The sequence below is a fragment of the Zingiber officinale genome, chromosome 5A, assembly GCF_018446385.1.
Source record: "Zingiber officinale cultivar Zhangliang chromosome 5A, Zo_v1.1, whole genome shotgun sequence".
Taxonomy (NCBI): Eukaryota; Viridiplantae; Streptophyta; class Magnoliopsida; order Zingiberales; family Zingiberaceae; genus Zingiber; species Zingiber officinale.
Genome location: NC_055994.1, coordinates 84,230,791 through 84,253,021, shown reverse-complemented (window position 1 = coordinate 84,253,021; position 22,231 = coordinate 84,230,791). Strand labels below are relative to the sequence as shown.

Genomic DNA, 22,231 nt, shown 5'->3' with positions numbered 1-22,231 from the left:
AAAAACATTAAAATTTTTTAAAAAATACAGAAAAACATTAAAAAAAATAAAAAAATTAGGGAAAACATTAAAAAATTTAAAAAAAATACAAAAACATAAAAATAGAAAAAATATTAAAAATTTCTAAAAAATACAAAAAAACATTAAAAATAGGGAAAAATAAAAAAATAAAAAGTAAAAAATAATAAAAAATGTTAAAAAACATTAAAAATTAAAAAATAGAAAAATGTAAAAATCCCTAAAAAATAAAAAAATAAAAAAAACTTAAAAAATTAAAAATTAAAAATTAAAAATTAAAAATTAAAAAACATAAAATAAAATAAAATAAAATAAAATAAAATATATATAAATAAAAAAACATGAAAATATAGTAAAATATAATAGAGTTTAAATAATAATAATAATAATATTATTATTATTATTATTATTATTATCTATAGTTAGTTTTGTAATTAAGGATAATCATTTGATTATATTTTATATTTTATAATCTTGATTATGTGATTATATGATAATTATATAACTAATGTTTATACATGATAACTTAACAAAAGTACCCATAATAATATCCACGACTTCTCGCCTTCCGACTCCTTTCGTCCTCAAAGCCTTTCATCGCTGAGAAGGGCCAGAAATCACAGATAACGCAATCCATGGCCTCATTTTCTCTCTGTTTTGCGAGGCCGTTTGCTTTCTCCCTGCCTCCATTCCATTCCTCCAATGGCCTCCGCCTCTCTTCCTCTCACGCCGTCATCTCCCTTCACCGCAGCCTCGGCTCCTTCACTTCCATTTCCGGTTCCCCCCTTCTACTCAGCCGAGATCCCTGCCCTTCCCCTTCCTCCTCCGGAAGGCCTTCCGCCTTCACCGTCTTCGCCTCCAAGGGCTACAAGATGAAGACCCACAAGGTATCGCCCTTCCTGCCTTTTCTCTCCCTCTTTCATCTGCTATGACACGGAAAGTTTGGCCCTTTGTGACTTTTAAGGCTTCGGCAAAGAGATTTCGAGTGACCGGAAGAGGGAAGATTGTGAGGAGACGGGCCGGGAAGCAGCACTTGTTGAGGAAAAAGAACACCAAGAGGAAGCTCCGACTTTCCAAAATGGTAAGTTGATCCCTCTGATCACTCATCCACACTTGCTTCTCTTATGTATGATTTCTGGTTGTCTTTCATTAGGAATTTTGGTATTTCATTTTATGAATATGTCGATATTACATGGTGTTTAGAACTTCTGTATCAGATAAACATCTTATTGTTGAGATTCTCTTTTTTGGTTCATTTCTGGAGGTTGCAGAAATTGGTCACAAACATGGTACAAGGGAAATTATCCTAGTGGATCGATGGGTTTTTTTATGTCCAATAAATGATAATTAGGTTTCCATCCTATTTCGAGCAGAAGAGTTCCAAAGGATGGATTCTCAAATTGATCTCTTCAAATATCTATTTTCTCTCTTTGTCCAACAAAGGGAACAATAGAAGGATGATTTATCGTTCAACTTGTGTTGTAAATCCATCTTTTGACTTATCCACTCAAGGAAGCAGACCCTTCATGTCAAAGTAGCAAATATTTGATACAAACTGCTTTTGTTCTTCCTGACACACACCAATGCATTTGTATTTGTTTGTTGTATATGCTTAGGAACTTAGGAACTTTTGATGTTAAGAACCCTGTGCTATTTTATCTTATCTCCGACATTAAGAAATACATAGATTCAGATTTTGGACATTGGTTTAGATGCAAATCTGGTGACATGGAATTGGCTTATGGCACCCTATCGGTTTCACAAATTTCTTGTGACATTGTGTGCGACAAAAGAGCTGGATGGATATTCATTTCAGCAAAGACCAAGACCTAATAGCTAACCTAAGAAATTCTTAAAACTTGAAATATTTAGTACAGTACCCTAATTGTTGCCGATCATAAATTGCAACTACGTGGGTATCTTTTATGCAATTTAAACAGGTCTAAGATGTTAAAGGAAAACTGTCTATTCTAGAATTTTATAATGTTATTAGAAGTTTGACTAGCCGATGCCTTGAGTCAGCAGTGAATATCATATTGAAACACCTCTTGTTTGATGGTTTGAATCTTAAATATCAACGCTCTAGAAAAATACCTCCTCACCTGTAGTTCTGGATTGGTCTATCATCTAACCATTGAAACACTATGACTATGCTATTCTGTTCAGGTATTACCTTTCAGCATTGCGCTTGTAAAACTGTTCTTAACAATTTGCCTCAGGGGAATGTTAATTTTAGAATTTTACCTAGACACTCCAGTTTCGTGTAAAATATATATATTTTTTAAAGGGTACCTTTTTTATTTTGAAGAAAAAGAGAATGCTGATATCTTCTGTTTGAGCCAAATAATCAATTACGCTTAGTAGCTAGTGGCCCATGGGGCCAACAAAACTCTAAGTGATGCAGTTCAGTGCTATTCTGTGTCAGTTTGCTATGTTTGATGTGTTTACTTACATGTCATAGGTAAGATCGCCTCAGGGTTACACACCTCGTAGTTCTGTTGTTTTGCCTCATATCTCCCGCCGTTCAACTTCACTCAAAACTTAATTATGTGTGCTCACAATTGTTCATCTCTTTGCATCCTGAATGCTTAATCAGTGGTATTTGCCTCATATCTCCTGCCGTTCAACTTCACGTCGAAACTTAATTATGTGTGCTCACAATTGTTCATCTCTTTGCATCCTGAATGCTTAATCAGTGGTATTTCTTCACATCATTTCAGTTTGTTTCTGAAACACGCCTGAATTTTTCTTTGCAGCACCCAGTTAACAGAAGCGATTATGACAATGTGATCGGTGCACTGCCATACCTGAAAGTGAATCGAAAGGCAACCTGAGCTTGCTCTTTTTGTTTGCCTTTTGCTGATCCGTGCTTCATGCTCGCACATAATGTAACTTGGGCTACTCATTGTTCTTGGTATATTTGATGCAGCTTTTTTATTTCATTATTTGATCATGTTGTAAATGATCACTGGGAATTGTTACATGGTAATGAGCTTGCTGAACGTTCAAAATTCAATTGAAACTACAGTGACCAAGTTAATTGTATTTCAGAGAAATTTATTACCAAACTCATGCAATTTCTGTGATCGATACACAAATTTATGACTGTGAGTTGCGGGTATCGACTGTGCAAGTAGTTGAACATTCACACATTATATCAATACCCAAATTTATGCCTAGTTTACTTTGGAACACACGATTGGATTTTTGTTTTAGAGTTTTCATCCTTCTCATAACAACTATTTGGATAAATTTTGATAACCAGTAACTCTCATCAATGACTAATGACCAAAACATAGCCGCAAGTTTGCTGCCTAGCCGCGGCTAGTGAGACCGGTATAAGTGTGAGTTATAATAATCCTAGTTAGTCTCATTGATTATCCTGGGGTGACCGGTACAATCCACGGAAGTTTTCCATCGACCACCAAGGTAAATCGGGAAACGCACACGGTGGCCAGTGTAGAAGTTCAACATCCTTTGATTACGTCCCCCATTTGAAGGAAAAATTCCTACAAATACGTCGTAACTGACAGTATAAGTGTGAGTTGTTGGTATGGATGGTGGTCGCCATTTAAATTAAAAATTCAAATTTTAATTATTAATTTGTGTCTAGATGGTTAGGAATGTTAAAAGTCTTATTTGGTCGATACATTTTTTTTTTTTTTCAAAAATAAATTTATTATTATTTTTAAAATATCTTATTAGATCATTCACTTGTTATAAAAATATATTTTTTAAAAATTTACTTTTTAAGAAATGATTTTTTTTAACCAAACATTTAAACTCGAGTCAATAAATAACGTGGTTTCGAACGGGATTACGATGCGATCCAGAGCGACACAAAACGTCGGCCGCGCTCGTTCCTTCCACCGACGCCCCATGGCCGCTGCGACCACCAGTGGCGGCATCATCGCCGCCGCCGCCGCCGCGGCGCAGGAGGAAGTCATCCAGCTGATGCCTGCTCCTCCCCCTCCTGCTGATTCACGCGACAAGCCAGGGGAGCCCACTGGTTGGGGCTTCACCCTGTCCGTTTCCTTTTCCTCCGGAAACCCTAGGATCGAGGAGACTCGAGGAATCATGCACCTCTACCCGGATGAAGTCGCCTCCTCCGACAATCTCCCTGTGCGAATCGCTTCATTTGATGGCGAAGTTTCCAAAATCTTGGAACTTTACACTATGTGATTTTGGCGCGTTTAAGTGCTGAATACTGTTAGGGTTTATTAAAATGTGTTATTTTTTACCAGATTGGAAGGAAGCCTCTCGTTTGTGTGATTGCGGTGCCTAACCACATGACTTATGCTGATTTCTGCCGGTTCTGTGGTGCCTTCATCATGCACATGGCCGAGATGCGAATCGTTAGGTAAATGATTCGACTTTTAGGTGCTACTTTGGCCATTTTTAGAATATTTATTAGGAATGGATACATTTGCTTGTTGATAAGGCTCTCACGATGTTTATGTATCCTTCTTAGAACTGATGGTGTGGACGATCAATATAGTGTGATCATCAAGTTTGATAATCAAATTTCTGCTGATGGATTCTACCAACACTTTAATGGGAGGCAGTTTTCGTCTCTGGAGGTGTGCAGCGGAGTTCTTTCATATATAACATCAAATAATTGGGAAAATGCGCCTCACACTGTCTGAGTATTCTTGGACCTTCTTTTGTTATACAGGGTGATCAGTGTAGTGTTCGTTACACTATTGATGTGCAGTACACTGGATCGATTGAACATACACAAAGCTCAGCAACAAGCTCTGCTGAAGAGCCTTCTTGTCCAGTTTGTCTTGGTAGGTTTTTCCAACACTCGGAATATATGATTCTCTTATTGATAAAGTACACAGGAAAATTTAGCCATTGAAATCTCGTTCGTACAACTTGGCTTAGACTCTCTTTTAGCAGTCCAATTCTACCCAAAAATGGAGTGCCGCACTATGCATGTTGTAGGCTAATTGTCATTAAAATAATGCCCACATGCCATATTGTTTTTTCCCCATAGTGCAAAATCTACTGGTTTCTGCACCTTTTCTATATATTAGACATCTCATCTTTTGTTGAAATGCCAAACACTTATTTTTCTCGATTCCATGCTTTGAACTCTGAATTGCTATCCTTTTGACAACCAAAATTACCTGATATGATAGCTTATTTGGCTAGATAGTTGTTATCCTCATAAATCTATGATTTCGGAAACATATTCGGTTCAACTTTCTCTGCAAGACTAGCCTACAGCTACTCTGGATTTTTCACATAGTGATTCTTGTTCATCTAAACATATTGAGCTCATTAATTATTTAAAGGATAGAAATTTAATTTAACTTATAATCTATGATTAAATTTTCACTCTCTCTTGCTATCAGTAATATTGGAATTACAATCCCTACTTATATGGGACAATTGAGAGGAGATCCTCTGGACCGCTTTTTGCGGTCCAGAGGATGCTCCCTTTCCATGCATTGGTGGGGATGCATGGTCCCTACCTATTTTACAAATGGGGACAATGCATCTCCACCAATACATGAAAAGGGAACATTGGTCGGCCCAGAGGATCCGGGCTCGGGACAATTCTATCAATTTTTAGGTTGAAACCTCTCAGAAAGAATCTAGCAAGGATATTTACTGTCAGAGCTCATTTCATAAAATTCCCATATCTATCTCTTTTAGATTTTGAATGTTGACAAATAACATAAATTTGGACATAAATATCCCTCCACCTTTCAACACATTTTTTGAAAATTTGAGCATTCCTAATTAGTCGAAGTAATGTGATCCTGAGTTCATGAATGATTATGTAAACTATATAAAGATCTTTGCTTAACATTGAATATATTGTTCTCTAGTACATTATTAGTTTAGCTTGCCTGTTTTTGGTTCTCTTCATTGTTCAGCCCAATTATTTTCATGACTTACATTATGTTGAGATTTGAGTCTTTACATTTTGTTTTTGTCAATTTATAGAGAGACTAGATCAAGATACTAGTGGCATTCTCACAACAATTTGCAATCATTCTTTTCACTGTTCATGCATATCTAAATGGACGGATTCATCTTGCCCGGTAAGAGACGTGATTTCTTTATATTGATGTTTATTTGGAACTTCTCTACCCATCCTTTTTCTATGAAATTAGCTATAGTTAGTCCTTTTATGTGTTGATTGACAAGTATATTTTGTTTATTGAAACTTGTTAGCATTTTCTGTGACTGATTCGTTTTACGGGATGAATTCAGTTCTTATGGATTATGGAAATTGTATTTCTCAATTACTGATCTTTTTAGAAGTGAGATTTTGACATTTTTTAAAAAAAAAATGATGAAGGTTCTGCCTTGTTCTATTGGGGCCCTGCTGTGACAATTAAACATCATACAAGCAACAAAAGTCAAATAGAAGTGTTTACTTATTGTTCAATGGTCTTTTTGCGGTATATAATATGAACTTTTACCTAGCAACATGATCAATCTGTAAAATTTTGGCACTAGTGCAGCAAATGGTGATAACTCTCACCTCGAGGGCCGCTTCAGGACTGCCCCATGCGATAAAAAAGGGAGGTAAGTCACGAGGCCCTTTGTATGGGGTCAGGTGACCTGCGATGTGTGTTGCACACGCTAGGAACAAAAAAAGGATGTTGCTTCCTGAAAAGGAACAAAATTTTTGGCACTAGTAAGGATAGAAAAGGATGTACCCTATGCAAAATCTTACAGGAGCAAATTTTTACCTTCCTGATTCACAAGGTGATGTATACAATCAAACTGCTTTTGCAATATAAAAGGAACACTCAACTATGGATATGAAAACTATGGAAATATGAGTATTGTGACTGCCATCAGATCTAATGAATTAACTTCTAATGAGCTGAAAATTTTCTTTCCTTTCTCAATTTGTTTGAGATGGTAAGAAAATCCTTAATGTTTTCGTGTATAATGAATGGTAAAATTATGACACAAAACTAAAACTAAACACGTCCAATGTATTTTGGTTGGAAAATGTATTCATGAAGCAACAGGTGAAAGGGTGTGGACATTCTTCTGGCATTATTAGTACTTTGCTGCTTCAAATAGTTTTTGGCTATTATGATTTGAAACTATTGCAATTTGGCAGTTAATTGATTATTATTCTCTCCAGTATAAATGTGTTTTATATCCACTTTATTATAATTATGCATATGATGAAAAGGTGGTCAGATGGCACAATCTAGTTGAATGGGTCCAGTTTTATGATACAATAATAGGTATTATGATTTGAAACTATTGCAATTTGGCAGTTAATTGATAATTATTCTCCACTATAAATGTGTTTTATATCCACTTTATTATAATTATGCATATGATGAAAAGGTGGTCAGATGGCACAATCTAGTTGAATGGGTCCAGTTTTATGATACAATAATAGGTAGAAATATATTTTTTTTGGTTCTACAAGTAGGTTTTGTTTGTCCAATGCAACTTAGCTTTCTGCAAAACAATGTATCCAAGGCTAACAACCAGTCAATTATTATTTATAATATTCAAATTTGAATTACCATTTCATTTATCCAATGCTATCCTTCCTTTCTGCAAAGCAATGCATCTAAGAGTTGGTCAATTGTTTGTATTATTATATTACAACATTTTTCTTGTACTTGCAGGATCCTTGATGTACTTTGGTTCTGAAAAAAATCTATTTCACATGATGTGGTCTATAACTATTCAAATATATATTGTGTTTGCACTTTGTTGTCATTGCTGTCAAGAAATCTCAATTACTATGGCTTACAGATGTTACTAATAGGTTTGCAGATATTGCCAACAACAACCTGAAACATCAACATGCTCTGTCTGTGGAACTTCTGAGAATGTTTGGATATGTGTTATTTGTGGTTTCATTGGGTGTGGAAGGTAGCATGTTCCTCCCTGTAGCATCATACTGTGTGGAGTATGTCTCTGTTTATATTTTTCATTTCTTTCTTATTTTATGCCATTGAATATGACAGATACAAGGAAGGCCATGCTATCAGACACTGGAAAGAAACACAGCACTGTTATTCACTTGAGTTGGAGACTCAGCGTGTGTGGGATTATGTTGGGGACAACTATGTACACCGTCTAATCCAATCAAAAACTGATGGAAAGTTAGTTGAGTTGAATTTCCATTGTGCTCATGCTGATGATAAACGTGGTAGCTGTGAATATAGCGAGGACCTTGGTTTTGATGAGGCTCTTCTGAACAGTAAACTCGATACTGTAATCTGTCAAAAATCTAAATTCAATTTGTACAATTAAGGACTGCTATATCTCAGTCCCATGTTATGCTTTCTGAAATCTTCTCACTTCTCTATTCCTTGTTTTTCACCCATAACAGATAGCTGGAGAATACAATGATCTTCTCACATCTCAACTAGACAACCAAAGAAAAGTATGTTAATATGCTATTTGTTATCTAATAATCTACTAGTGTGACCTACCTTTTATTGTTAGTTTAATGAAGCATTTACAAACCGTCAAATGACATTCAGTAGTTTTAATTGTTTTCTTATGGCATTACAGTATTATGAATCACTGGTGCTGGAGATTAAGGAGGAGACTGAGAAAGAAATTTCGGAAGCTATAAAAAAGGCTGTTAGTCTAAAACTTCAGAAGTTTCAAATAAAGCTTGATAAATGCATCGAAGAGAAAAAGTTTATGGAGGATGTGAGTTGCCCTATCATTAGGTTTATATATTTTGTGTCTCTTCTGAATTTGGTTTGGCCTTTCACAGTTTTCTCTGATGTACAATTTGGTTGGCTATAAATGCAATTGCTATTTGTAAAAGTGGTTCTTTAAATGAGTACAAATACATGTTTGTTATGCATAGTAACCAATTTGAAAATAAAATTATCACTATTATACTAATCTTTAAGTGCACATGCTGTTCTTTTATTGACTGAACTCTTAACTGTCTTCATGCATAGTTGGTTTTGCCATCCATGCGACATTTGCTAATTAGCCTCTTCGCTGCAGCTTACACCTTGTCTGTTATTTTGCAACACATGACATCTCTTGTTTGGTGTGAATAGTTTTAGGATAATTTTACCCTTAACAAAATTTATTTAATGGATACAATGATATAGTGTTGATGTCGTATCTTTAAAAACTAGCTGCAATAAAATAAAAAACAAAATTAAAATTTAATCTTTATTTTTAAATTCATTAGTTGTGATAAAAATGACGCTTAGCTAATATTTATTTAAAATTCCTTTAGAATATATCTATTTCCTTTTACATTCTTTATTTGTTTTCAAATTAAAAAAATGCATTGATATCATCTAAAATATTTTAGTTTATTATATATTTATTTGCAGTAATGTTTTATTCTGTACTTGAGTATTTCATGTTGCCAATGTATTGTTGATATTATTTATAGGTTGCAAATCTAATATATGGGATTTTCATTACATGTGGATTTGCATCTTGTTTTAAGGTTTAACTTCAAATGGATTTGTAGCTTGCAGGTCATTTTCAGGCAACCAAATGCCTGGAAATAGACCATTTCCTCTAATTGCTACTTAGAATCATGTATTTGTATAAACCAAATAATCCCTGTTGACCATCATAATGTGTTTAATTCTCTGTGATGAAAAATGTGCTTCCTTTGTCGTATTATTTGGGTAACTTGGTTTTCTGTTTCTTTGTAGATTAACGAAAACTTGTTGAAAAACGAAGATATGTGGAAAGCAAAAGTTCAACAACTGGAAGAAAGGTAATGTATTATCATTGACATAATTCTCATCTAATGATTTGTAATCTTATATATATATATATATATAAAATATTCAAAATGCTTGTGCAAGCTGAAGTGCACTATCTGTATAAGAATTTCTTCATTAGATGAAGGCCATATAGTTTCTAATCATCATTAACACACACATGCACATCATCATAACTGTACTGACACACACTTTTTTGAGGTGAGAGGGAGTATATCTTTTTCTGGCTTTATAGCCTGAATCTAATTATCTTGGACATAACGGATGAGTTTTTTTTCCTCATATTTCTTCTTAATCAATAATTTTGTATCTTGATGTTGAAGGCAAAATGTTTCTATATGTTGAAAGCAATATGAAATTCATAAATTGATGCATGTTAAAGGAGGTAGAGGAAGAAACAAGAGCTAGAGCTCCATTCCTTGAGACATATTTGTTTTTTGCTCAATAGCATGAAACTAATTATCTTGTACGGAATGGTCAGTTATTTATTTCTCATTTCTTCTTAATCAATAACTGAGTGTAGAGGTAAAGAGAAAGAGATGAGAGGTTGACACTTCTTTCCTGGTCTCATATGCTGACTTAGGCTTCTTTAGGCATGCTTAAATATTTAGAGAGCCCCTAGCTAAGTGTGTTGACATTGACTTAGTTTGAACTCTCTTGTTGGTCTTTAAAATCTCACTGATAAGTGGTAGGCTAATCATGGGTTATTATAAAACTAAATGATTGGTTAATCATTAGCTTTTGTTTAAGCATTTTGGGCAAGCGATTTGGGTTATAGTGGGTTGGGTCTAACAAGTTAATAGATCATTACACTGGTTTGGAAAGAGTTGCATGTGTGATGGCAAAGCCAATATTTGGGCCCTGTATGCTTCTTATTTGGATGATTTTGGATCATGAATTGGACTTCCTTGTTTTGAGAGGACATCAATCCTTAAATAAGGAGATTCTTAAATTTAGATAAGCAACCATTGACTTTGCTTGAACAATTAGGCCCCGGCGAGATAATGGTTCTCATATTCATGGGAGACATGAATATGTTTAACTCTTATATTTGCAATTTAGGAGATTGTTTTTGATTCTTCTTAAATGAATAGTGCATCGGGCATATAGTTGTTACTGGTTTGGTATTTTTTTTAAAGGGTTAGTAAACTCAAATCGTAAATATTATGCTGAGTCAACACATTTGATCTATTCATCACTGTCGTTGTCAGGGAGCAAGCTGCAGTAAAATGGAGAGATGAGAAGATTCAAGGTTTGGAGGAACAAGTATGTGATGCTCTGTTTTCTTTTTGAAATAATGTGAATTGTAGATCTAATCTTGTCCTTCAATTATATAATTCTTTGGCTTGATAATCCAGATTCCACATTCTCGCCACTTTTTAACTGAAGAATTCAGTTTCTCATTACTCATTATAATTCGCGTTTCAGAATTTTTGATCAGACAATTCTCTGTCTCATAACTGCCAATTGGATAGATTTTCTCTATTTTTTTTTTTTTTTTTTTTTTTTGCTTTGTTACGATTACTGAAGATATTACTTTCCATTCACAACCATGACTAATCCCCAACTGTATCTGCCTGCAGCTTGGAGATCTGATAATGCACATTGAATCCCAAAACGTGATCGATGAACCTCCAAAGGACTCCGTTGCGAGTGAGATCACTGGCGGCACTGTTTTGCCAGTCGAACCGGCATCCTCTTCCAGTACGGGCAGCAATGAACATGGTAAAAAGAACCGAAGAAGGAACTAAGGTGTGCTCGTCTTTCCACAACTACTACTACTATAATACAAAGTGAAGCTTTTGTACACATTCAGGAGTTTTCCAAGTGTAGAATCCGATGCTTTTGACGGAGCAACTGAAGAAACTTGCAAAAAAAAATTGATTGTATATGTATCGATGATAGATCTAAGTACTTACCATAAACGTAGGTTTATGATCCAGCGCTGATAGTTTTAATTACTTTGTCTGGCTAACTTTAAACAATTATGAATCATATTTTGCTAAATATTTTACTTATTATTGAAATGCCAATTATTGTTTTCTTGAAAATATTTACAAGAAAATATTGACAATTTTAGTTGAGTGAGAAAAGTATTGATTTTAGGGTTACCGCTGATACGGATCTCGCTCATTAATTATCTTTTAATCATCGCTGTTTATTGTTTCTATCAATTTAATTATCTACTAAAAGCTCCTTACTGAATTCGTATCGATTACGCACGAACATTTTCTTACCCTGCCCCCTTCTCGTTTGACCCCTGATCTCGTCGGCTTTCTCGTCGATCCCTCGCCAAAACCCTAGCTTCGGGTTCACCGCTGCATGGCTTCCGATCGCGGGGATCTCCATGCTTCAGCCGGGAAACGCAGGGTCAAGCTCCGGTACAGCTACGGCGGGAAGATTCTTCCTCGACTCAGCGACGGTGCACTCCGCTACGTCGGAGGGGAGACCCGCATCCTCACCGTCCACCGCGACACGTCGCTGGCTGAGATCCTGCGCAGGATGGGCGAGGTCTGCGGCGGGACGGTCGTGCTCCGGTACCAGCTCCCCGACGAGGATCTTGATGCCCTCATCTCCGTGTCCACGTCGGAGGACCTGGAGAACATGATGGAGGAGTACGATAAGATGGTGGCCGATAATACCAACGCCAAGCTGCGAGTTTTCCTCTTCTCGCCATCGGATGTGTCTGGAAGCGGCGCCGGTCCTCCACTTGCCCCGTACCATGATTTGCAGGATACTGGCGCGAGGTATCTCGAGGCCGTCAATGGATTAGATTCGAGCATCAGGAGAAGGGACAGCGGGACGAGTTTCTCGTCCACCCAGAATTCAGATGGATTGATGGCTGTCGAGGCGCTGGCCAACGAAGGTACTTCGCCTGCTCATTTGTCTCCTACTGGTACATCTGCTCTTGTTGCATCAAAGTCGAATTTTGCAGGGCAAGATGTTCCAGGTCTTCTGCCGACTACAGATTACAATGACCAAACCCAAATTTTGAGTTCGAGTCAGTATGAACTGCCTCCTATGTTGCCAAATCAAAGCAAATTCTTCAATTCGGTACAGCCTGAATTGCTGTCTGCACCACCAACTGTGCCTCGGCGCTACATAGAGCAGCGACATGACTATCCCCAACCTTTTTTAGGGAGGGGAACTCCACCAATCAATGTTGTGGTGGCACCAGATGCTTGTATGCCACCGGAACAGATTGATACCACAACTGCTCATGCTGGTAATGGGATGACAAGAGTGGATTTTCAGACGGACCTTAATACTGGAAGGGTAGTGAGGATTCCCGGCGATACAAAGTTGCAGCCTTTATCAAAGCTACCTCCACTGCCTCCTCCACACTTTCTCGCACCAAATATGGAACGACGTCCAGTGCCTGCATCATCCCAAGGGCTGACTATTAAATTTGTGGACTGTAGTTTATGTCAGAAAGCCTTGCCCCATGTCCATTCAGATACCTTGATAAATGAGCAAGGTATTGGCCATGGATATGCCATTCCTGCGACAAATATGTTGTTGCAGAGTCACGACTCTGAAGATTTAGCAAAAAGAGTACCACTTCAAACGGCAGACAGTGGTGCGGATATCCAAGCTAAGAATTTAGCTGTTTTAGCTCCTAGGAACCATGAGTTTTTTGAGAGAGCTCCTGCTATGCCTCATATTAATGTGAGGCCATCTGTAAATTCAGCCAACCTGGACCATGCTAAGACTTCTGAACCACCAGTTTCTGTGGGTCTATCAGCAGCCTTGCAACCATCAAATGGAACTGAAAGCACTCCTGAGAAATCTCATAAAGAAGGCTCAGTGTTAAAACAGCAACCATTGCCTATAAATCGTGATCATTCTAATATAGTACTGACACCAGCTTCATTGTCTGCACCACACAACACCTATGGATCTCTCCTCACTCCTCAATCTCATCGAGAGGATTCTTTGCAACAACAAATGCATTTTCCACAGAAGATTGGATTTCATAACTATCCATTTAATCCAAGTTTTATACATAAATCTTTTGTTACTGATGTTAATTTAGGTGCAAATCCAGATGTCCTGGCCTTGTATAGCCATGTTAGGCCTATGGATAGCATGAATCCTCCTAGGGCTCCAGGCTTCAGTGATCACCCAAGACCAACAGTTGTCTTGGCTGATATTGGCATCTCCAAGGGTTTAAACTCTGAACAGCCGCCATTTGTTGTGGCGAGTAGTCATAACATTGGGCCACAGGATAGAGGGAGTGAACTGTCTTTTAGTAATCCCCCAATTGCATCTGGAGTTGTTCCAGAGGGAAATTCTAGTTTGCTATCTAGTCAGCTGCCATCTGTGATGAGGGATGTTGCTCATCTCCAGAGTGTTCAACTTTCCAATAACATCCACAGTCCATACATCACGGGGAACCATGAGCTATACTTATATCATCATGAAGCAGGAGCTGGACCTAGAGGGATGTTCAATTATGCAGATCCTATCAATGATAATCAAGCCTGCAACAAAAATCTTAGTGACAAAAACAATGAGATCCCCAGTGTCCATCCAGTTGAAATATTTAGCAATGGGTTTATTCCCCAAACGGACAGCGCTCAGCTTCTCTGCAATATGAACCAAATGCAGCAAGTTGTATCCTCAGACCCACTCGTCAGCAATATGGATCCTCAGAAACTATTGGACAGTACAATCCTGCCTCCCGGAGCAAGCAATGTTTCTTCAGCCACAAAGGACTTTTGCAACAGGAATTATCCTGTAAATAACATAGGGTCTGAGTTAACTGTTCCTGTAGCTGTTTCCGTTCAGACACCAAACTCTTTAAATATGGATTCACCCAAAGAGCTTCCACATCCTTTAAAAGGTTTTGTCCCTTCCATTTTATGAATAGTTATTGGTGGTCTTCTAAGTCAAGGACATTCACAATCTGTTTTGTTAAAGATTTAGGAGATGCTCAGATTAAAGAAGATAACCAGAATACTGAAGGGAATACATCCACATTAGCAGTAACACTGCAATCATCTGAACTTCCAGTTCCTGATTTCAATTCTCGTGAAACAAAAGAGACCATTCACGGTCCTTTCAGAGAACATACAACTATAGAGGACACTACTGTAACAGATGAAAAGAAAGAGGTAATAACCATTTTCTTTTCATTTTTATTTTGTGTATGTATTTGTGCTGTTACCATGTGTTTAAAATGATTGTAACACAGACTAAGACCAAACAATTAGGGAAAGCTAAGAATGGATTTCCTAATACAGATGAGATTGGAAACCTCCAGGTTAGATGATAGCGTTGGATATTCTTCATTATTTAATTTGTTATGTCCATAGTTTACATTGAACTTCAGATTATTGATATTTGTTATCACTTCAAGGTAATAAAAAATAATGATTTGGAGGAGTTGCAAGAACTTGGATCTGGGTCTTTTGGGACCGTGTATCACGGCAAGTGGAGAGGCACAGATGTGGCAATCAAAAGAATCAATGATAGGGTTTTTTCTGGGAATTCATCAGAGCAGGATCGTGCAGTATGTTTCTAGTTAGTAATTTGCGTCATATGCTTCTTTTTGTGTAGAATTTATGCTTACGTGCGTGTATGAATAAACTCAGAGGGCTGATTTTTTAAATGAGGCCTGTAAGCTTGGTAGCTTGCACCATCCAAATGTTGTGGCATTTTATGGTATTGTTCTTGGTGGCCCTGGGGGATCCATTGCAACAGTAACAGAGTTTATGGTTAATGGTTCACTTCGGCATGCTTTGCAGAAGAGTGAGAAGTAATCACTTCATGCTATCTTATTATTATGCTATAGTGCTGTGTTAATAATGTATTCACAATTGACAATCGGAACAACTGTAACTGGTTGGATCTAGAATTCCTAGCTGAAACGTAGGTTTGATTAAGTTTAAATTCAATTGTTACTTTTTGTTCGCATTGAAGGAACCCAACCAACCAATTTTCTGTGAATATGAAGATCCAACTTATCCAACCAGAGTAGATTGGTTCTAAATGCACAAGCATTTAAAGGCTCCTCTACATTTCTATTCCTATTAGTTATTACTAAATGTTCTATTTTCTTTAGTATTTTAAAGACAAAGGAAAATAAAGTAAATCTAAAGAATAGCAAGTATTTTGGCAAAGATTCACGGCTTGCATAATTCTATTATTCTTTCTTTTTTGTGTTTGTGCTTTGGTTTTTATGTTGCTTGCTACAAATGAAGTGTTGCGCTTACCAATCTTCTAAGAGATCTTATATAGGTGACTGCATTTCATTGGGTATTTTATCTTTTGATCTTATTCATGTTATCATTACCTTTGAATAGGATGCTTGATAGGCGCCGACGTCTTCTTATTGCAATGGACGTGGCATTTGGCATGGAATACTTGCATAGTAAAAATATAATACACTTTGATTTAAAAAGTGATAACTTGCTTGTCAACATGAGGGATCCTCAGCGTCCAATATGCAAGGTAAGGATTGTAATTAATTTTAAAATATTATTTGAGTTTATTTCAAAATGCTATACTGGAATTCCAAGTCTCATATGCCTTTGTTAATTATGTTTGAGCGGTTTAACTAGTGCTGTTTGACTGAATCAAATTTGCATCTTAAAATTTATCAATTCTGGAAATCATTTAGTTTCCGCAAATGTTGTGAACTGATTGAATGCAACTGATTATGGTTGTTGATTTATTTTGTGAACTTATATTGATCTTTTGATCATGGACCACAAATTTTGATTGTTAAGTTCATTGGCCTTGCAATATCACCCAACAGTTAATTTATTTCCAGAACAAAGAAGAAAAACCCAAGAGAAGTTTTGGGAAATAGAAGAAAATGAAAAGAACAAAACAAATTCAGCCTCTATACTTTTCTGATGGTTCTTTAGGTGAGGTACCATACATTTTGATGCCTTAATGCAGTACACCATGTTTACCTTTGATGAAGTGAACCTTAACTCAGGTTAAAGTTTTAACTATTTTGCACTTTCATTCGTTTAAATTTTATATGCTTATTTAGTCCTGATCAAGCATGGTTTTAAAAGGGACAGCTTGGATTATCTTTTCTGGATTGTATTTTTTTTCATATATTTTATTTTTATTTTATGTATTCTAATTATTGTATGATTTTAATTATAGTACCTATGATATCATTGTTTTATCTAGAGTTATCAGATTGACCAGCTGAAGTTGAATTTAAGATTAAATAGTGAAATAGTTTAAGCAATTTACGAAAGATAAATCAATTTTCCAGTTTAAGTTGTATTTTCAGCTTTGGCTTAAAAATTCTCTCTATCAAAGATTTTCTCTCGACTAAACACCAGAAAATGTGAAAAATAACAGTAATAGGTTCCAGTAAAACAAATAAAGCCAGCCTGTGATTTTACATTACTACTGTTGGAAATAAAAAACTGTTAGAATATAAAAATTTTCAGCTTCAACGTAATTCCTGAGTTCAAGGAAACAATAGTAGATAAAGATTTAACCATTGCACTTTGTCAAATTATTATGTGACATCTGTGGCAAAGAACAGGAAAAGGACAGGAAAAAAAGATATCACAAAGTGCACTCTTTGGAATTTTATAGTCGGACATTGCCCAGTCTGCTCGTGTTGCAATTTTTAGATAATTTCCTTTTAGCCTGAAAGCATATTACCCAATAATTACATGAAACACACTGTGCAGGTGGCTGATCTTGGTCTTTCAAAATTAAAATACGAGACAATGATGTCTGGCGGCATGCGTGGAACTCTACCGTGGATGGCACCTGAACTTCTTGGTGGCAAAGATATCAAGTATAGTGAAAAGGCAATGCTTAGTTGTGTCATTCATACTGTTGATGCCAATCCATTTTAATTTCCTTTCCATTTCCATCTTTAAGTTCACAAGTCCATCGTTAATCAAACTCAATTATTGGGCTTCAGGTTGATGTATTCTCTTTTGGGATAGTGATGTGGGAGCTCATTACCGGTGACAAACCATATCGAGATATGCACTATGGACTTATTATAGGTGAGTTTTTCATATGGTTGACTTGCTCTTAAAATAAATCTCTCTGCCCAAGTGGTCGCATAGCATTTTTGTTTTTGTTGTTTACATTATCGACAACTGCAGCACTAGGACGTGCAGGGTTGCATGCGTATTTCCTCTCATTTCTTTGCTCTCAACAGGTGGGATTCTGAACAATACACTGCGGCCTCTTGTGCCCGAATTGTGATCCTGAATGGAAATCACTGATGGAGCAATGCTGGGCCGCAGAACCTTCACAGCGGCCTAGCTTCGCAGAGATCGTGAACAGGTTGAGGGCTTTGGCGGCTTCTCTTCCTCAGAAGGGATAGGTCAATAGAGGCTTGACCTAACACAGAATCGGATAATTGTCAACCAGTGCCATTCACTGACCTATTTATCACCTTCATTAGTGTGTGCAGCTCAGCTTGAGATTTTTGATTTTCAGTGAAGAGGCACATGTTCATAGAATTTGTGAATAGAGTTTTGCTTATTATTGATTCTTTAAACTAGCCAACTAGTGAATGGCTAAAAAGCAACACACTACCAGATTAAAGGAAAAAAAAAAACATATAGTCGCCGATTGTATTGTTCTCGAACTCTTAATGGAATAATGTTATTTCGTCAGTTTTTATGCAATTGCTAGTTTGAGTTGTGGCTTGTGTAGTTGTGTTATTTGTTCGTATCAATAAATTATTTTTAGAAATGTTAAATGCCATCTCTGATTGACTGTTTGTCAGAGTTTCGAGTTGAATGACAGGAAACATTTATAACGCCGCCAGATTAGATCTTTCGTCGACTTCACAAAGGAATTATTCATTATTTGAGTCAATTTCACGTGGTGTTTCTTTCTCTTTCGCCATTAAAGCTCCCAGTTTCCTCGAAGTTTCTTCTCCCTGCTCATAATAATTGTGCATGACTAATATTCAAAGCTCCAGATTAATTCAGAGAGAGTTAATGGAACAAAGAGGTAAAAGTGGAAGAAGAGGAATCCTTTTTCTAATGTGTGCGAGTTTTAAGTTTTTAATGTGTTTTATTATATCATGAAATAACTGCAATGTAGTTGAAGCAACACTAACTAAACTTTTAACTCATGATAACTCACTTGTTTCTTAATTTTCATAGATCGTCGAATAAAGAAGTGAAGCTCATTGAAGAACAATTGGACAACTTGCCCACTTTGCAATCGCGATAGATAGACGATAAAGTTCTTACAAATGATATGCAAAGCTCATCGAAGAACAATTCGACAACTTGCCCACTTTGCAATCGCGATAGATAGCCGATAAGGTTCTTACAAATGATATGCAAACGACACAACTAATTCTTCTTCTTCTTTCTAAAAGAAGTTTATCGAGTCGTAGATTGTAGTTGCATTATTCTACCAGAGATAGCATTAGCCAAAGCGGCTGTAAAAGATGGATCTTTGCTCAATGTTCGAGCCATTTCCCCAACTAAATTATTACTATTTAGCCGGATCAATGGTTCCTCCTCCTCCAACAATGATTCTGATGGCTTGCGATCATATAATATAGTTGCATTGTCATCGCGATTATTGTTATCGTTGTTATTGTTATCGTCGAGTTGAGAAAGTGGATTGTGGTTATGCTTGCCTTCATAGGTCGCCACTAAGATTGTTGCATCCTTTACACTCCTTTGCACCTAAGTCATGGTTAAGTATGCCATGAAGAACTTAAATATCGACAAATCTTACTTAACGAATTACCTTCTTTTTAACCGGGCAAGAGGGAGCCATCGAACATTTGAAGTAAGCCCTCGGATTAGGATTATCTTTTGTCACCTTTTGACCGTATTTCCTCCATTGATAACCGTCTCTAACAACCTTAAAAAACCACAATATAGAATCGATAACATGAGTATTCAAAATTAATTTTATGATTGCTTTAAACATTATAGTGATGATGTACTTGGGCTAAAAATGCCAATTACCAAGTTTGAGTCGACGCAAATTTGAACCTTGCAAGCATTAGTGCTAGTCTCTTTTGTTACAATCTTGCATAAATCTTCTTCGCTAGACACACAATTAGAATGGCCAAGAGTACCTAGAATCTTGCTCTTCCTCATCGCGAGATCGATCATCTTGTTTGAAAGATTGGCATAGTCGCAAGTGATGGATTCTAGCATCGCGTTAAGCTTCTTGTTCTCCATGGTAATGCGAGCAAGCTCAGCTCGGAGAACCTCAAATATGGAAGAATCCTAACATATAGCAATTAGTTCAAAATTGAGTGTGTTCAGCAAGAATATAAAGAAGATCTTCATAACTCACTTCTGTCTTTTCCTTTAACTGCAATTCCTGATCGTCTTCATCTCCAAATTTTGTGGCGAGTGCTTCCTACGATACATTCCAATAGAGATCAGTTTACCAAGATAAAATAAGCATAAAAAACATGATCAAAGATCATAAAGCTTGAGGTAATTAATATCATCGATACTACAAAACCACCATAATGTTTAACAAGGAAGCATATAAGCATTAAACTTATACTCGAGAGTTGATCGAAAATGGATCGATAGCCACAGCATCGAGGTTGAGATCAAGGGAGCGATGATGATTCATGCTTTGATGAGAAATAAGAAGGGAGTACAGGAGGAACCATTTATAGGAATTAGGGTAATTAGAGACGAGCCATCCTCTCAAAGCATGTCGTGATCATGTTACATCACTTGCTAAAATGGCTTAATTTAGGTGTTAATTTTATGGTAAATAAAGTTCGATTTAATTAACTATGAAATGAGAAATATGAAAGAACAAAAGGAGTCTTGTGTAAGTCAATCCATTAATTCAATCCTCACAAATTAGTCGACATGAAATTTGGTAACAAGTGGCAAGAACTATTCAAGTCTTTTCTTGACTAATTTAGTGTCATAATGTGATTTTTTTACCTTTTTGTTTTAAAATTTTATTATGTTCCTTGTTTTTTTCAATTTGTTTTGTAAAAGATTAACCAGCTGGATGTCATTGACTAATTTGTTTTGTATTTTCCATTTTGTAAAACTCTGTAGTTTTGTTTTGTTAGAAGCTTCGAGGAAGGTGAGAAGTGTGATAATTGACGGAGGTTTTGAATGGATAGAAATAAATAGTTTGAATTTTCAATTTGACAATTCTAAGAAAATTTTAAATCTAGATTCTAGATACTTTTAGATTCTACCACATACTTTTTAAGGGATTCAGTATCATCAGTCCCCCGATTAGATGTAGACATGTAACTCATAAGGATATTTTTATCTTAACACAGTAACTTTATGTATGAAAAACGTCACACATTCAATTCAATGAAATATTTTGTACTCATTAAAAATTGATCCTAAGATTTATTAAAATAACTAGTAAATTACTAAGTGTATCAATTTGTGGAGACTATAGATAGAATTATGATCCATTGATTGTATATATTGTATGTCATTTTTTAAAAACTATTGTTTAATCTTTTACCCTTTCATTTATATTTACTTCCTAGTCTCTCCTAAGTCAATAATAAAACTATAATAAAAGATTAAAAAAACATGATTTTACTTTCGTTTACTTGTGATTGGCCCAAGACTAACCCAATGGGCCTTTTGGACCATCACAATTCAGCCCAAATAAATTATCCATATTAAAGCACATTGCCCTATTTAAGTTAGCGAAAGTAGAATTCTAGTATTTTTTTTTATACGTATATCCAGCTTATACCAACTAATATTTTCTATGGTAATCAATCTAATTCTACAAAAGTTTTACATTAACTATCATGATAAATCGAAAAATACTCGCAGTGGACAGTCTATCAATCTAGTATTCTTAGATCAACCGCTCATTAAAAAAAAATTTATTCATTAGTTTATCAAACGACTCAAGAATTCTAGTATTCATGAATGATAATACATATATTTTTCATTATTCTTCTAATGTTACAGTATAATATAATATTTGTTTAAAATTTATCTTCAATAATAATAATAATAATAATAGAGGAATATTCTTAGCAATAATGCAATAGAAAAACTAGAACTCATCTTCTCTTGCCTGAAGCAGGAGACAGAGAAATCTCTTGATTTTGTTTTTATCTGCTTTTCAGAGGATCAGGTGAGTTAGAATTTTGTTTTATACTTATTACACTACATTAATTAGTATAAATTTGCATTTATTTATAGAGTATATTTTTAAATCTTTAAATTGCAATCTTCAGTCATGATTAAGCAAGCAAGCATGGTTCCAATTTTCAAATATCACGCTTATAATCATAATTAACTCAGATAACAATTTTCTTAAGTAGAAGAGTAATGTTTAGGGTAGATATAGTCCTTACTATTGATCTTAGTTTAGCTAGCTAATCGAGTACTAATTGCTTAATTAATTTGGGTTAACAATTCGACAAGTAATAGATAGGAGAAGAAAGGAGAGCTACACAATACATAACTACCTCATCCCTTCCTTCCTCATAGTTTCATCGCGAATGACACCTATGCTTAGCCGTCGACCGATAGGGTTTTGCGGCCTGC

At 35.9% G+C, this 22,231-nt stretch overlaps 3 protein-coding genes and 1 pseudogene across 4 annotated transcripts; 3 read left to right on the top strand and 1 right to left on the bottom strand.

The window, feature by feature from the left end:
* The first annotated feature begins 569 nt into the window (after window positions 1–569).
* On the top strand, window positions 570–3,063 carry LOC121980802 (50S ribosomal protein L35, chloroplastic-like). The gene is made up of 3 exons (XM_042533018.1): window positions 570–905; window positions 983–1,099; window positions 2,775–3,063. Exons 1-3 carry the CDS (start codon window positions 654–656, stop codon window positions 2,850–2,852), a joined length of 447 nt encoding a protein of 148 aa, XP_042388952.1. The 5' UTR covers window positions 570–653; the 3' UTR covers window positions 2,853–3,063.
* A 773-nt stretch (window positions 3,064–3,836) lies between these two features.
* On the top strand, window positions 3,837–11,488 carry LOC121980801 (BRAP2 RING ZnF UBP domain-containing protein 2-like). Its single transcript, XM_042533017.1, has 12 exons — window positions 3,837–4,140; window positions 4,263–4,378; window positions 4,490–4,598; window positions 4,694–4,808; window positions 5,977–6,074; window positions 7,784–7,890; window positions 7,986–8,235; window positions 8,354–8,407; window positions 8,539–8,682; window positions 9,666–9,730; window positions 10,949–11,003; window positions 11,321–11,488. The coding sequence occupies exons 1-12, from the start codon at window positions 3,841–3,843 to the stop codon at window positions 11,486–11,488; spliced, it is 1,581 nt and encodes a 526-aa protein (XP_042388951.1). The 5' UTR covers window positions 3,837–3,840.
* Window positions 11,489–12,059: 571 nt separating this feature from the next.
* Window positions 12,060–18,383, top strand: LOC121980800 (annotated as a pseudogene).
* A 439-nt stretch (window positions 18,384–18,822) lies between these two features.
* LOC121982967 (probable WRKY transcription factor 40) lies at window positions 18,823–20,416 on the bottom strand. Of its 2 annotated transcripts, none has more exons than XM_042535963.1 (5): window positions 20,235–20,416; window positions 20,016–20,081; window positions 19,679–19,927; window positions 19,455–19,571; window positions 18,823–19,390 (listed from the first exon to the last, which is right to left on the bottom strand). In XM_042535963.1, exons 1-5 carry the CDS (start codon window positions 20,304–20,306, stop codon window positions 19,079–19,081), a joined length of 816 nt encoding a protein of 271 aa, XP_042391897.1. In that variant the 5' UTR covers window positions 20,307–20,416; the 3' UTR covers window positions 18,823–19,078. The 2 variants fall into 2 exon arrangements, with proteins under 2 accessions (XP_042391897.1, XP_042391896.1); XM_042535962.1 differs by having other exon boundaries at window positions 19,679–19,945; window positions 20,235–20,413.
* Between the last annotated feature and the right edge of the window lie 1,815 nt (window positions 20,417–22,231).